We start from the raw sequence: 14,465 nt of genomic DNA, 5'->3' as shown, positions 1-14,465 counted from the left end.
GCTCCTTTTATTTTGATATTGATTCGGTTTAAGCGCTAGATGAATAACGCGTGTTTTTCACTAAAGAAAGTCACCTTTTTTTTTCTTTCCAATTTTTTTTTTTTTTATTAGTTTAGGCAATGGCCTGAAATAAAATTGTTATCCCCTCTCTTTTTTCTTAACTAAAAACTAAAAAAATGAGGTAAGCCAAAAAAAAAAAAAACGTACCCAAAAAAAAAAAGCGCGTCTAAATAATACCTCCCCTTTTCCCTGTTATTTTCTTTAGTAACCCACACCCTGACCGTCCCATTGCGGTACCCAAACGTCGAACCAACAGAACCACCTCCTTCATGTCAGCAGGCAGTCAAGGCACACCACCCGCAACCACTAGTCCTTTGGCCGGATTTAGTTTTGGAAACACATCAGCACCTTTAACTGCAGCAAAGCCACCAGCAACAGCACCTCCTAATTTCAACACTGGCTTTGGTAACCCTTCTCTCACCGGTTTTAATACCACCGGATTCCCTGCTCCCGCAACATCTGCTCCTACAACGCCCACTGCTGCTAATACCACTACAAATACTGGATTCGGTGGTTTCTCAGGGTTTGGAAATACAAACATTACTCCTTCTCCATTCGGTAGCACTACACCTACCACAGCAGCAACAGCAGCACCAACAACACCTACAGCAGCAACACCAGCATTCGGTAATGGATTCGGCACACCAACTACCAACAGTCCTTTCGCTGGATTCTCCATGACTGGTAAAAAAAAAAAAAAGCTTGTAACGTACACATTAAACCAGTAATTGAATCTACTTTCCTTTTAAAAATATAGCACAAACACCCAAAGCTAATGAGACACCTTCACCTTTCTCTTTTGGAACCCCTGTTAACGCACCTACACCTGTCATTTCCACTGGATTCAGCTTTTCTTCACCTGCCACTACTACTGCTGCTGCCGCACCTACAAAGGACGATACACCCATCAAAACATCATCCTCTTTTGCTGGATTTACAGGTCCACCCAAGCCTGTAGATAATGCCAGTGGAAAGACGACATTTACGTTCAACCCCCCTGCTACTACCACTACTACTACCAATGCCGCTCAACAGGGTGGATTTTCATTTGGAACACCTGTGAAATCAACAAGCGAGGAAAACAGTAACGAAAAGCCATCACCCTTTGGCGCGTCCCCATTCCAACCCACGGGCGGATTTGGATTTAAACCTACAACAAATGCTGAATCTACCACAACGAATAAAGACGAAACGACAAAAGATACGAACGCAAAGAAAAATGACGAACCTGCTTCTACAGGATTTTCATTCGGTACACCTGCAAAAGAAACGACCGAAAAGCCTTCCTTCACTCCTTCCACCGGATTTTCATTTGGAAAGCCAAAGGAGGATACCACCACTGAGAAAAAACCTACCTTTAGTTTTGGAACACCTGCTGAAAAACCTGTTGTTGCTGCTGCTCCTGCTGCTGCTACTGCCAGTCCATTCGGTACTCCCGCTACTACGTCTGATCAAGAGAAACCTGCTGCTGCTGCTGCTGCTGCTTCTCCTTTCAGTTTTGGTACTCCCAAGGTAGCTCCTGCTACTACTGCTACTGCTGCCTCTTCATCATCAGACGCTGAGAAACCTAAATTATTCTCCTCTTTTGGTGCTGCTCCTGCAAAAGACACCGAAAAGCCTTCCCCTTTTAGCTTTGGTACACCTGCTAAATCTACCAACGAAGCTGAAAAGGAAAAGCCTTCACCCTTCAGTTTCGGCTCTCCTGTAAAGCCTACTGCTACTACTACAAATACAGAACCCGAGAAAGAAAAGGCCTCTCCCTTTAGCTTTGGTACTCCTGCAAAATCAACAGAACCCGAGAAGGAAAAGTCTACACCTTTCAGTTTCGGTACACCTGCAGCAGAGAAAGCTGATAAAGAGAAGCCTTCTCCCTTTAGTTTTGGTACACCTATCACTAAACCTAGTAATAATGAAGCCGAAAAAGAAAAGCCTTCACCTTTCAGTTTTGGCACACCTACAGTAGAGAAAGCTGATAAAGCCAAACCTTTTACTTTCGGTACACCTGCCACCCCTAACGAAGCCCAGAAGGAGAAACCATCACCCTTCAGCTTTGGTACACCTGCAAAATCAACAGAATCTACCGAGAAGCCATCGCCTTTCAGCTTTGGTACACCACCTACCGTCAAACCTACTGAAAATGCTCCCAAGGCATCACCTTTCACTTTTGGCGCACCACCCGCCACGACGACAGAAGAAAAGAAAGAGGAGAACGAAAAGACCGCTGCCGCCTCAAAGCCTTTTACCTTCAACTTACCTCCTAGTGGCGGTGAAGCCGCTAAAACTTTTTCATTTGGCAATCCAACAGATAAAGGAGAAGGTTCAAAAAAGAAGAGACAGCTGGATCGTGATGGAGATGAGGACGGACCTTCTTCTTCAAAGAAGTTTACAATGAGTAGTGACACTGCCAGTAAACCTTCCCCTTTCAACGCTACGAACCCCAAGACAACCTTTTCATTCGGCGCACCCCCCGCTGAAAAAGATACCAAAGCTTCTGCTACCACAAGTCAACCTCCTCTCTTTTCGCTTGCAGGATCCAAAGATAAGTCTACGAGCGAAAAGAAATCATCCGATACACCCTTCTCGTTTGCTTCCTCCAGTACATCAGCATCAAAGGAACCTTCAAAGGCACCCGTCATTAGTTTTGGAAATGCGTCATCTACAAAGGAAACAGAAACCGAGGCAGAAAAGAAGACAACCACAGCAGCAGCAACAACAACATCAACAGCAGCAGCGGTGGGAACAGGAGGTAAAAAAGTCACATTTGGTGGATCCACACCTGTGGTGGTTGAAACACCTGGTTCTGCCGATCTTGCTTTCAGTAAATCAAGCACAACTGCAAGTGACGTATCTGGTCCTTTATCTTTATCCACAACGAAAAAAGATGCCAGTACATCAAGGTAAAATTAACGGGAAAAAGGAAGGAGGTCTAGAGAGAGTTTATATTTATATGTAAAAAAATTATAGTGAAAGACCAGTGCAAACAACACTTAAATCCACAGTGACAGAACCTAGCCAAATCACATATAAAACTTGTTTTTGGGAATTACCCGATGAAGCGCGTAATGAATTGGCTTTACTTGCTAATTTCATTACAGAACAAACGGATATGCATGATAAAATCGCTGATGAGTTGAATTCGTCCTTTGGACCTGATTTGACTGATTTCGGTATCAAGGCACTTAGTATGGATAACGTAAGTAGTATAACACATAGACACGGGGGAGGGAGATAGATTTTAATGTGTTTTTTTTTTATATGTAGGATGCACAAATTTTAAGAAAACAATTAGAAGTGCAAGGTGAATCTCTTCATGAATTAATCTCTAAAAACAAGGAGCAACGCTTAAACGCAGTGGCAGCCAGCAATGTTCAAAAGCAAGATACAAAGGACTGGCGTACGCGTGGTGCGTTTGAGAACTGGACCTTCTTTGCAAATACAATTGAACAGATGGAAAATCGTCTTCAACAGTTTACACAAGCTACGGAATCGATTCAAGACGCTGTCAATGGTTTACAAAAAGATGCTCCTCCTACACCCGAAGCTATCGGACATATCGTACAACAACAACAACGCATGTATTTATCTTTGGCAGGTCGTGTAGCTGAGCTGCATCAAGAAGCTGACCGTGTCTTTAAAAGACGAAAAATAAACTAATCCTATACACATCGCACGCTTTCTTCTTCTTCTTTTTTTTTTTCTTTCCCCATATAATAAACATACAAGCCCATACACACATCTATTATCATTTTTTTTTTTTTTTTTTTTGTTATTGTTTCCCAACCTCTCTTCTTTTATTTATTTTTGACAAGATGGATTAATTGTTCACAATTCTTTTCCACTGTAAATTTAGCCTTATCGTTAGGTAATCCCAAAGATTTAGCACTACATATAAAAAGAAGTTTAGAAACAAACCATAAAAAACGATGACCCCAAATAAGATAACAACTTACAAATAAAATACATCTGCAGGATTACGAATCTCGGATACGATTTCTGCCCCACTTGTAATGATACAATTGTTTCCATGTGTAAATTCAAATAATTGCTTGGCCACACCAATTGTATAGGTTCTAGCTTGAGCATCTCGAATCGCATTGGCATAGGATAATTCAAAATAAACGTGTCGTTGCAATGCCTTGTTAATATCAGCTGCCTTTATTTCAAAGGGTAAACGTTCTGTGAAATGGAATGAAATGATATCAATGGCATCACTTGTACATGCTTGTTGAAATACACCGAGATCCGTGGTTTTCATCGCAATCAAGTCAAAGTTTTCTCTTAATTGTGCCACCGTGTCCTATTTTTTTTTATGCTACTGTTATTCCTTCTTATATAAGAACCGGTCATATCATATTTACTGGTTGTAAAAGCTCGTCTGTTTCGATGGTCACACGAGATAAAACCGTCAAGGGAAAAGGTGAGTTTAATAAGCTCTTGTCAAAATTATATTTTTCTGACTTTAATGGCATCTACTTTTTGATTTTATTTTAGCACATGTCTTTGATTTCCTCACTTCTTTTGTTTCTTGCTTTCTTACTTTTCCCTGCATGGTGTAGTTTAAAGCAACGGTACATTCTTGAACTGTAAAAAACCAAGATAATAATAATAATGAGTTTCACCCTGATAAACTTTTGTTCATCTAATTTTACATTGAGTTACTCGCGATAAAATAAGTTTAATTCTATCGACAGAAGCACGATCGGGGTTCGATGAACATGGTATATTGAGATCGCAGTACATGGTGAAAGGTAATAAAAAAGGGTAGTGGCTTGTTCAAGCCGCCCAAAAAAAGTATTTAAATTCAGTTCTTACATCCCCCCTATTTTGGCGTATTAGACGGAGTATGTAAAACGTACTTTAAGAATCTCCATTGCTGCAAACAGAACTAGGCCGATTCTGTTGAGCCTACCATCATATACACTGATGATACCTCCAAGGAGCCACATGTGCATTTTAAACTCAATTCGTTTACACCCATGTGTTCCCTTGAGGCGTCATGAATGTTGTTGATTTGTTTTCGATATTTTTGGTGTATATTACCAAATCACTGATGATTAGATCAGCCAATATTTTTTGATCATTAGGATAACTATTCCTTTTTTATAAGTAAACAATTATCTCATGTCAACATGATTTTTCTCATGGTATATAAACCCGCCCACACACTTTTTTTTTTCCTTTCTTTTTCTTTTTTATGTTGTTTCATAAGCAGGTAAGTTCATATTAACAAACTTTTTTTTTTCAAGCAAATGCAGAGTTTTATAAAAGCACATTTTTTCATGCACCAAAAGTTGTCTGATTTTCGCGAGACACGGGTGATATCACAGCTACTTTATATGGACTGGAGACATCAAGACTTATTTCATCTCCTTTTCTTTTCTTTTTTTTTTCGTCTGTGTTAATAAGAACACGTATCTATTTTCTCTCCAATAGTGGGAGGGTCTGTTTCTGAAGCCATTAAAAAATGGAAGAAAGTGGCTGGAAAGGATACCCCTTATTTTTTGTAGCAAGCAGTGTATTTCTCTTTACTTATTAACAGGTAAATGTGTTGAGTATGTTAGCATTACTTTGATGTGCCATTTATATGACCATCAGGCAGCTAAAAAGCGTCATTGACGGATTCACTACTAAAGCATACCCAGCAGCAACAGAGCAGAAGAAACATTTGCCACTGATGTGGCACGTCTTACTAACAAACGTGACCAAATAATTTCATGCTACTAGATTTCCCCCCGCTACGTGCACAGAAGCAGGATTTTGCAGAATGTAGTATAAATGGGTGTAATTTTTTTTTTTTTATTTGTTTAAATAATAATCTGAAAACTAGTTAGGGGGGTATTGCTTTTGAGGATTACACAATTATGAACCGTAAGTCAATGGTCTTTCCAAAATCTCACGTACAACAGATGAAGCACCTTCTGTAGGTGTTCTGACCGTAAGTCGATACATCTAATGCACACACGTTATTACAAGGCTAATCTATTTTTTCTTTTTCTTAAAAAAAACACTTACATTTTGTTCCATGTTGGGTTCCAGCCGTAATAAGATACCAATTTTACCACCTCTTGCACCAGAGTCCATAATACCCGCACCCACAAAATTATTAGGGTTGGGATCCACACCGATCAATAATCCTATCCCGAAGCCTTGCAAGATGGAGGCAGCGGTCGAAAGTTGAATAGGCACTTGACTTGTAAAGATCACTTGGTTTTCACGAGGGGGTCCTCCAATTTGGTTCCAGCGTTTGAAAAAGTTAGTACCATCCATGGTTGTAATCGGTTCTTGGAACTTGGTGAGTACAATGGGAAGTTTCAAGTGAAGAATGGGAGTCTCCGGACCCACTGTGTACGTCACAAAAAGATCGGGTGAATTGGCAAACACATCTACACACTCGGCTGTGATCAAGCGTTGAGTTTGTCCACCAGCTGAGAGTAGATGACTATCAGCAGGTGCAAGGTTGATGTTGAGTCCCTCAAGAGGTGTCACCACCACATTGATATCTGACATAGTGTAAGGTGTTTTGTTGGTCAAGTATAAGGCAAGACGCCCTTGGTTGGCATGGTATTCGGATTTGACAGATACTTGCATTTGAGAATCTTCATATAATACACCTTCCTTGTTATATTGTAAGAGGTTGTAACCGAGCTCATAACCAGAGGCTAAAGGTGTATTAGTGGGAATATTTAAGAGTTGCAAAGGAGGAGAAGAATGATTGGTATCTAATGAAAGATCATTAAAGTTGAGTAAATCGGGTTCATCAGATAATTGGATCGTCTGAGATGAGGTGAGTGGCATGGTATTAGACCGTGTAGGCATGTGTGCAGGGGCCAAGGGAGATCCTGAAGCAGCAGCATGGACATTGTCTACCGAGCTAGAACGAACAGAGACCATACGTTTTAAGCTATCTTGACGTTCCATATTGGCTTCACGCCCACCAATGACCCATACACGTTTATCTTCAGTATCACCTTGCTTTTGATTGAGTTTGAGCAACAAGGTCGATTCACGTTCAGGGAAAGGAGGCATCTCTTCACACACAGTTTGGAGCATATCATCTGTTGGCATTGTGGATATGGAAAAGTATTCACAAGCACGTTGTTGAAGTTCAGCATCCAAGACATATCTGTACTGGTTCAACACAGGTAAAATCTGGCCCTTGATTTCAGGAAAGAGATTCACAAACTTGACGTAGGTGGTCATTAATAATGCGCGAGTTTGAAGTGAGCAGAGATTGAATTTGGCATGCACCGCATTAAACTGTTCGATAGGACTACAGCCATTGATATTGGCAATCAAATGACCGAATTCACCAAGAATATAACCACCCACTTTAACCATGGTTTCATTGTACTGAGGCGAGCCCAGATAATTCAAAACGGTTTTAGCTGCATACTCTTGCAATTCCTCATTGTTGGTGACGATCTGTACAACACGGAACCAGACCTCCTCTCCTACTTGTTCGCCCGCTGTCGAGATCAATTGCAAGATGATATCCACGTACCAGGAATACGTAGATGCGAATTTCTCTGCCAAAATTGCAATCTTCAACACCATTTCTTCTCGCATAGCATAATCCGCCACTTGAAGGTATCTCAACAATTCAGACACAACAATCTTGGCATTGGAGGTATCGCACATGGAATACAAAAGATCCAAACCGCGTCTTCTGACACTGATATCTTTGTCGCGCAATGACAACAAGATGGTTTCTTGATGCTTCTTGATGGGTTCCAAAGAATCAACACAAGCAGCTAAATGCGCCATGGTTTCCAAACCAAGGTAACGCACATTGGTCTCCTTGCTGGAAATAAAGCGGCCTAAAAGTGAGGCCGCTTGAGCACAAATCGTGGAGTTACTGTCAAGATGAATGGCGAGGTTAATGGCTTCAAACAAGACGGCGTTTTGGGCGTTACTGTGTTGCACGTTCTTAGGCGCATCTTGAGAATTGGTGATGATGATCTGCAAGAGCTCGCTGATGTCAGAGCGTAATTTAACGTCGTCTGTAGTGAATTCAATGAGCATGAATTCTCTCTTTAAATAAAGAACTATCTACTTACCGGGAGGAGGGTAATATTGAAGAAGACGGAGACACTTGACTTGTAACCAAGGTGTAGGTACCTTGTAATAAATATAGTCCATACTGTAATCTCTTTCGATCAAAATCTATATCACACGTTGCATTTAATATCCCACTTTTTTTATCCACACTGGAATCTTTTTTCTTTCTTTCTCTCGTCTTACTCTCTTTAAACGATTGACGGCCTTTTCATAACATCCACTATACTCTACGGGGAAACTTTGAGCTAAAGCAAGGATCAATGTAGTTACACTGAGTGCCACACCCTTAAAAAAAAAAAGGGAAAGTTGTGAGTACTGGGTGCCAATGCATCTATAGCGTGTCGTACCAAATCATATTCATCCATCAAAGAAATGATGCGCTCTGCCCAATCTGTGACAGGAATTACATCAGGATGCTTACGGAATAAACGTAACAAGGTCAATGCAGCCTTTTTTTTCACAAAACTCTTTGATGTTCTAGTAAAAATGGAAGAGTTAAAATACTTATTTCTTCTTCGTTATGTTGTACTTTACGGTGAAATCAATAAACGGTGAACATCCACAGCAAGACTCTCCGCCATTTCCCGACCACCGATATTTGCAATGGCGTGTAATGCTAAGCAATTATTAATCTCGTTCATATCGTCCAGATCCTTCTTTGTGGAATTCACAACAAGTCGTACAAGGTCACTATTTTCATGAAATAATAAAGTAACTGCCAAATAACCCTAACAACATGATTTTTTAGTAAGCATTTCTTTTCTTTTCTTTTTTTTTGTTATAGATGTTGCGAGGGCCTTTACAATTTGCTTTTCGCTGTACTTTTGACTGGAAATCAAATTGACGGCTTCCAAGTGACCAAAATCGATATCCCAACCGAGAATATACATGTATAATAATTTGCAGACATATTTCTTTTTCTGATATCCGTTCAAATTGCCCTCTACAAAAAGAGAAAGAAAAACAAAAGATGTTGAATCCCACTGAAATATCAATATTATGGCAGGTTATTTTACCTTTGAATTTCGAACGAATGTTGGCCATTTCCTTATTAATTCTTTTTTCTTCCAACTCTCGAACACGACCTAGCTTAATGTTTTAGTATTTTTCTGGGTATAAAGCGTTTCTTGTTTCTGTTCATACATTTTCGAATATCGGCTAAAAGAAATACGGACGAAACAATTAATTAAAAAGTCTTTGTGAGTAGTATTGTATACCAATTACCAATGAATACCGTCAACCCACGCATAGCACTCATGATGAAGATGAAGAAAAAAAAATAAAAAAAGCAACAGAACACCCTCACCAGACGACTTACAAAAAAAAAATACTTAATAAGCGGGTCCTGAATAATGTTTCCTGATTGGGAAATGGAGGAAAAGGGTTGGCATATGGTTCATTTCCCCACCTAAAAAAAAAAATCCATGGTCCTTTTCTGTCCCATTGAGTGACGTTACTGTCATTCAGCAAAAAAAAATAAAAAAAAAAATTACGTATATATTAAATGTTAAAAAATGGTGGAAGTTGAACTAGTCTTTGGCTTCAGTATCGTTCATTAAAATCCATTCAATAAAACGAGTAACTTGTAGCATATGCATTGATATGTGAGTTCAGGAGAACATGAAATGCATAGAACGCAAAAAATCTCCAGACTAAATCAGGGCTCATTGATATTTTTTGGTAAAAATTACCCCGCCTTCTTAAATGACAAGACACATGTTTTCGTTACTGAATGGAAAAAATAAATGATTAACATTAATACTTGAATGTAGATATTGCTACAGCTAACCTTGTTCCATGTTATATTCGGCTACACAATTATAATATCTAAACAAATATTGCTAACGTAATACAGCTCTCCTAATAATGCTGAGTGTCCTCTTACTATTATTTTTACGGTGGCAGCGAAGCGACGCTTGTAGTCGCCTATTTATTCTTGTTTAAGGTCATCACCATGGAGATTAAAAAAGTACATGGTTGTACAACCTCAAGCGAAATACTAGGTTGAATTCCAAGAATAGTTGCCACTAAACACAAGCAGCTAAATACGACTTTGACTTTTATGTAAATCTTCTATTACCGTTGATATTATCTGTCTTTTACGAAAATAACTGGGTATCTATATTCATATCGATGTAAGATTACGATTTAATAGTTTTGATACACATCAAATTGACGTGCTACTATTGCAATTAGTACATTTTGTATCATATTTGGTACTTGTTTAACAAAAGGATATTTTGAGTGTAAATTGACAACATTTTTATATGTATCGAGAAAAAATTTGCCTGTTCATAAATAGCTCTAACCCTGAAGTGATCAGGTTGATAACAGAGCTCGATCAATCACTTAAAAACTGGGCCATACTCCAGTAAGTGAGTACGTGAGTAATGAGGACTTTACAACTTAATATGGGTTTTTTTTTGAATAATGGGATGATTTATTCATTATATTGCTACCAGTTTATCATGCATGTACCTTTTCTTTTTTCGACGATCAATCAAAATCAAAAGCTTATTCATGCAGATAAACTTTGTGCCAATAAATGGCAAGAAACATACTTTGAACTAAATTTTGCGCATAATTCATGCGACACCAAACATTTACAAAATGCTTTTTTATAATAACGCTATAACATAATAGACTGGCATTTTGCCTCTTCGTGTGAAGCACAATGACTGTAAAAAAAAATAACAATGAAAAAAATACTATATATAATCCGATTGTTTTATTAATCATAAGGATCGTCAATGCAGCAACTTTTTATTTGTGTTTCCAAAGTTGTTGCCACCATATCTAGACTACTTTGAGGCTGCTGGACCATATTCTGATTTGGAAAGAATGGAAAGTATTCCAGCTCAGAAGCGAAATAATAATTTTCAATGGTATAGTTTAGCACGCTATGAATGGACTGTATCAGCATCCGAAACTTTGTAAAGTTGACCAGTCCATTATCGTTGATTGTTGCATTACCATCCATTAGAAATGTCAAATCCTTGAGAACGATCGGAAAAAAGGGTATGCATGGTGCCTTTGCTGCCTTCTTGAACGCCTGTCGATAATAGCTCATATTGTTACACACGTTAAGATATTTTATAAGTTGCTTCAGTGTCATTACATCTCTGTTAGGCAGTAACGACACCTGCTGCCATGTATTATCTCGAAATTCTTGCAATTGGGTTAGACCCATGGTAAGCACCATGCTGGTATGGAAATTATTCCAGTTCAAACAAAGCTGTCATATGTTAGTTTAAGTTTTGAGTATTATTTTTTTTAAAAAAAAATAAAAATAATTACCTTTGCTATTTCAATCATTTTTCTTATAGTCATTCTTCTTTGTTTGCTATTTATTTTATGTACAATGATTTCTTCGACTACCCATTTACTCAGCCTATTTGCTCGTTCAGTCATCATGGCCACGTAGTCAATTTTTATATGATCCTTATTTTTTTTTTTAATGTTGCCGGGATAATAGATGGTCAAGTAATCTTGAGCTGTAATGCATTTTAGTATGTAAAAGTCGGCCAACGTCAGATATCGCGCAATGTCCTTAGAATTGAGGGATAGGAAGACGTCAGGTGAGTAGAGTGGTGAGTCGGGTGGTGTTGAGTATGATACAAATGATAGAAAGCTCGGTGTGACAGACGGTCGTCTCACAATAGGATTATTTGTTGTTGTGCAACTATTGCCAAATGACACAAGGGATTGTGACGTTTGAACAATGAATGAGTGCCTTGACTTGGAATATTGAATATTCTGTGATGATTTTTTTTTTTTAAAAAAAAAAAAAGATTAATATGTATTGACATAAGAGTACAATGTACTTACTTGTCTATCCAAAGATTCTTTAATCATGTCCGCTTCGACCGTGAAACCAGCACGATCGACATCACCGTTTAAAAATGCTTCTAACCGAGTAATTAAAACTGGATTTGACGTGAAATCTTCGAACTGTAGTTTGATCCAACGAGAAATAACATTTAATACTCTACTAAATGTTAAAAAAAACGGATAAGTGTAAGTGGTAAATTTATACTTTACTTGACTTGAATGCATCTTTGCCATTTTTTAAAGTAATTTGCTTCCCCTGGTAATGCTTCCAAGTGAAATCTGGCCATTAGATTTTCCAAAAGCTCAATGGAATCTGTAAAGAATAGATGACTTAGGATATATGTATCAACATAATCTAGATCTTGAGAGCTTTCATCGGCTAATTTCATAAACAGTCTTTCCAGAGTACCGGCTAGAACCTGTAATTTATTTGATTGTACCATTTCCATAACCAACACGTCTTCCCCGTTTTCAGATACGTGGAGTATGGAGCCTTCTTTTCCCTTTTCTTTGACTTTTCTTAATATTTTGTCATCCTCGTCTTCGTTAGTATTCATATTGTACAGCTTATTCACAAGCGAAAGTTGTGAAGGACATCTCTTTAATTCTTTCGGGCCCCATGGCTTTAAGATTGATGTAAGTACCCGGAGGTCGTTTTCAGATCTGTTGTGCTTTAGATAAAACGGCTGTTCTTTTACAAATACGGGCTCTGCGAACTCTCTTTGAATAGATGTTGTAACCATGGTGTCTGTGATATCGGAAGTTGTAGTGAAGCAAGCAGAATCGGAGCTATCAAAATCGTTTGTTGTACGTACACTTATGTTTCTTGCATACGGGGATATCAATGTTTGAACAGATGCTCTTTTATTAGTACTATCTGACTAGATATCTGATTTAGATAAATGCACAATGAATATCTGAAATGTCTTGGTACCTCGTTACTGTTTTCAAATATATCTTTTGGTTGACGTTTATTTCCACCAAAGAAAAATCTTAGACTGTTTTTTGTTTTTTTTAATGACTCTCCTTCTATGGTTCTTTCTTCATCGATTTTTAGTCTAGACTGACTATTTGAGTCCGAAACATTGTGGTGATGACTTTTTTTCAGGGAAGATATGCTACGAATGAATCTTTTGCCGACTAGGGTGTAAATATGTTAAGGTTTTATATACTTGTGTTTTTATATTCCTATGTTACCTGTGTCATTATGGCTAGTTTTGATTTTTTCACTATTGTTGTTTTTTAAGGTATACATTGTAAAAAGAAGAGGAAAAAGAATGTAAAAAAGGAGAAAAGTATTAATAATAGGAATGTCAAGTATTATCCCTGTTTTTATTTTTTTCATGGTTACCTTTTTTTTGCACGAGTTCCTCCCTGATAAAGAAATGATGGCAGTAAATATGTCTCACCTAAACATAAACAAAGGATTAGAATATCAAATAGTGTGGTCGTATTTTGATGATCTCACTTTTCTGTTTATCTGGAGTGGGTGGAGGTGTCAATATCATGGAAGGCGTTTTTTGCTGGTTCAAGAAAGAAACCAATATTGAGCTCATAAGTTGATATAAATGGGTTACAATAAGCAACTACTACAAATTAGTGCTTCGCTCATCCCTAGTTTTTTTTTTCTTCTTGTTATAATTTTACTTTAAAGCTCTTTTTGTCCAAGGTTTGATGTCTCATTCTCTCGACCAACTCTAATAACTGATTTGCTAATGATAACGTTTCTAATGTTGTCTCTTCATTTTTAAACTTTGAAATAATCGCCTTGGTGACAGAATATAGAAGTGCAGAAGCGTTCATAATAGTGATCAGGTGATCATGAAATAAATCGTGCTGCTGCTGCTGTTGTTGTTGTTGTTGTTGTTGTTTAAGAGTCAATTTTGGTATAAAGATATACAGAATTTCTAAAGTTGATTCCAGTGTCCGCCATAAACAAATTTCCAACTATTAAAAGTTATTTTCATCTCCCATGATTTTTTATTTATTTTTTATTACACTTTGGTTTCTATTGGTAACAATTGATTCGATTTGTTTTGATATCCTTTTTGTATCTTTAACAATTCCTTCTTCTTTCATTTACATATATTCCCTACTTTGCTTTTTTTTCGGAATAAAAGAAAAAGAAAGAGGAAAAAAAGGGGAAAAAATTCATGACATCGTCGTCGATTGATTTGTTATTATGCTAACGTGTAGTGTTTATGCGTATGCTCTGATGGCAAATGATACGATTTAATAACACTTGTTTTTATGCAACACCTCTCCCCTTTTCATCCCAAAAAAGTAAATTAGGGAGTGTCAAAATGCATTTATTATTTTACCCAGGTTAAAAAATGCGCTTCTTTAGCCTGTGTAACAATGCACTCCTTATTTTATTACTTCTCGTCTGACAATGCATTTCAAAGGAAGGTTGTCTTGTTAGAAAAAAAATTGAGTAAAGCTCGGTAGCCATTATTCGATAAAGACACTCAAAACAATTTCGCTTTGGTGATCCTGACCCCTTTTTTTTTATTGGT

At 37.8% G+C, this 14,465-nt stretch overlaps 5 protein-coding genes across 5 annotated transcripts; 2 read left to right on the top strand and 3 right to left on the bottom strand.

The window, feature by feature from the left end:
• Window positions 1-97: 97 nt before the first annotated feature.
• On the top strand, window positions 98-2,235 carry EV154DRAFT_445331 (uncharacterized protein; the record flags this gene model as incomplete). The annotated part of the gene is made up of 5 exons (XM_051597082.1): window positions 98-181; window positions 266-744; window positions 818-1,119; window positions 1,276-1,446; window positions 1,624-2,235. Coding segments are annotated over exons 1-5 (1,569 nt in total), but the record flags the coding sequence as incomplete, so codon positions are not given.
• A 531-nt stretch (window positions 2,236-2,766) lies between these two features.
• Window positions 2,767-3,756, top strand: EV154DRAFT_512872 (uncharacterized protein; the record flags this gene model as incomplete). Its single annotated transcript, XM_051601966.1, has 3 exons — window positions 2,767-2,957; window positions 3,025-3,253; window positions 3,322-3,756. Coding segments are annotated over exons 2-3 (475 nt in total), but the record flags the coding sequence as incomplete, so codon positions are not given.
• Window positions 3,757-3,816: 60 nt separating this feature from the next.
• Window positions 3,817-4,809, bottom strand: EV154DRAFT_512869 (RNase P subunit p30-domain-containing protein). Its single transcript, XM_051601965.1, has 5 exons — window positions 4,710-4,809; window positions 4,598-4,641; window positions 4,419-4,529; window positions 4,011-4,357; window positions 3,817-3,942 (listed from the first exon to the last, which is right to left on the bottom strand). Exons 1-5 carry the CDS (start codon window positions 4,798-4,800, stop codon window positions 3,852-3,854), a joined length of 684 nt encoding a protein of 227 aa, XP_051456343.1. The 5' UTR covers window positions 4,801-4,809; the 3' UTR covers window positions 3,817-3,851.
• A 1,144-nt stretch (window positions 4,810-5,953) lies between these two features.
• EV154DRAFT_538620 (adaptin N terminal region-domain-containing protein) lies at window positions 5,954-9,008 on the bottom strand (the record flags this gene model as incomplete). The annotated part of the gene is made up of 7 exons (XM_051604292.1): window positions 5,954-6,009; window positions 6,120-8,060; window positions 8,118-8,223; window positions 8,302-8,403; window positions 8,466-8,595; window positions 8,653-8,846; window positions 8,922-9,008. 7 exons carry the CDS (start codon window positions 9,006-9,008, stop codon window positions 5,954-5,956), a joined length of 2,616 nt encoding a protein of 871 aa, XP_051456342.1.
• A 1,841-nt stretch (window positions 9,009-10,849) lies between these two features.
• Window positions 10,850-13,225, bottom strand: EV154DRAFT_466406 (ras guanine nucleotide exchange factor domain-containing protein; the record flags this gene model as incomplete). Its single annotated transcript, XM_051597733.1, has 6 exons — window positions 13,147-13,225; window positions 12,884-13,089; window positions 12,160-12,830; window positions 11,947-12,106; window positions 11,416-11,874; window positions 10,850-11,353 (listed from the first exon to the last, which is right to left on the bottom strand). Exons 1-6 carry the CDS (start codon window positions 13,202-13,204, stop codon window positions 10,850-10,852), a joined length of 2,058 nt encoding a protein of 685 aa, XP_051456341.1. The 5' UTR covers window positions 13,205-13,225.
• Window positions 13,226-14,465: the final 1,240 nt, after the last annotated feature.

The sequence above is a fragment of the Mucor mucedo genome (genome assembly GCF_025094135.1).
Source record: "Mucor mucedo strain NRRL 3635 chromosome Unknown EV154scaffold_62, whole genome shotgun sequence".
NCBI classification, from domain to species: Eukaryota; Fungi; Mucoromycota; class Mucoromycetes; order Mucorales; family Mucoraceae; genus Mucor; species Mucor mucedo.
The sequence above is the reverse complement of the archived record's forward strand: the minus strand, read 5'-3'. Positions and strand labels throughout refer to the sequence as shown.

Coding starts and splice junctions, on each gene's coding strand:
- EV154DRAFT_512869 (XM_051601965.1), bottom strand. CDS start 4,800: ATGTACTGCGATCTCAATATACCATGTTCATCGAACCCCGATCGTGCT. Junction 4,642..4,709: donor TTTATCGCGAGTAACTCAAT/GTAAAATTAGAT, acceptor GGTTTTTTACAG/TTCAAGAATGTACCGTTGCT. Junction 4,530..4,597: donor ACTACACCATGCAGGGAAAA/GTAAGAAAGCAA, acceptor ATCAAAAAGTAG/ATGCCATTAAAGTCAGAAAA.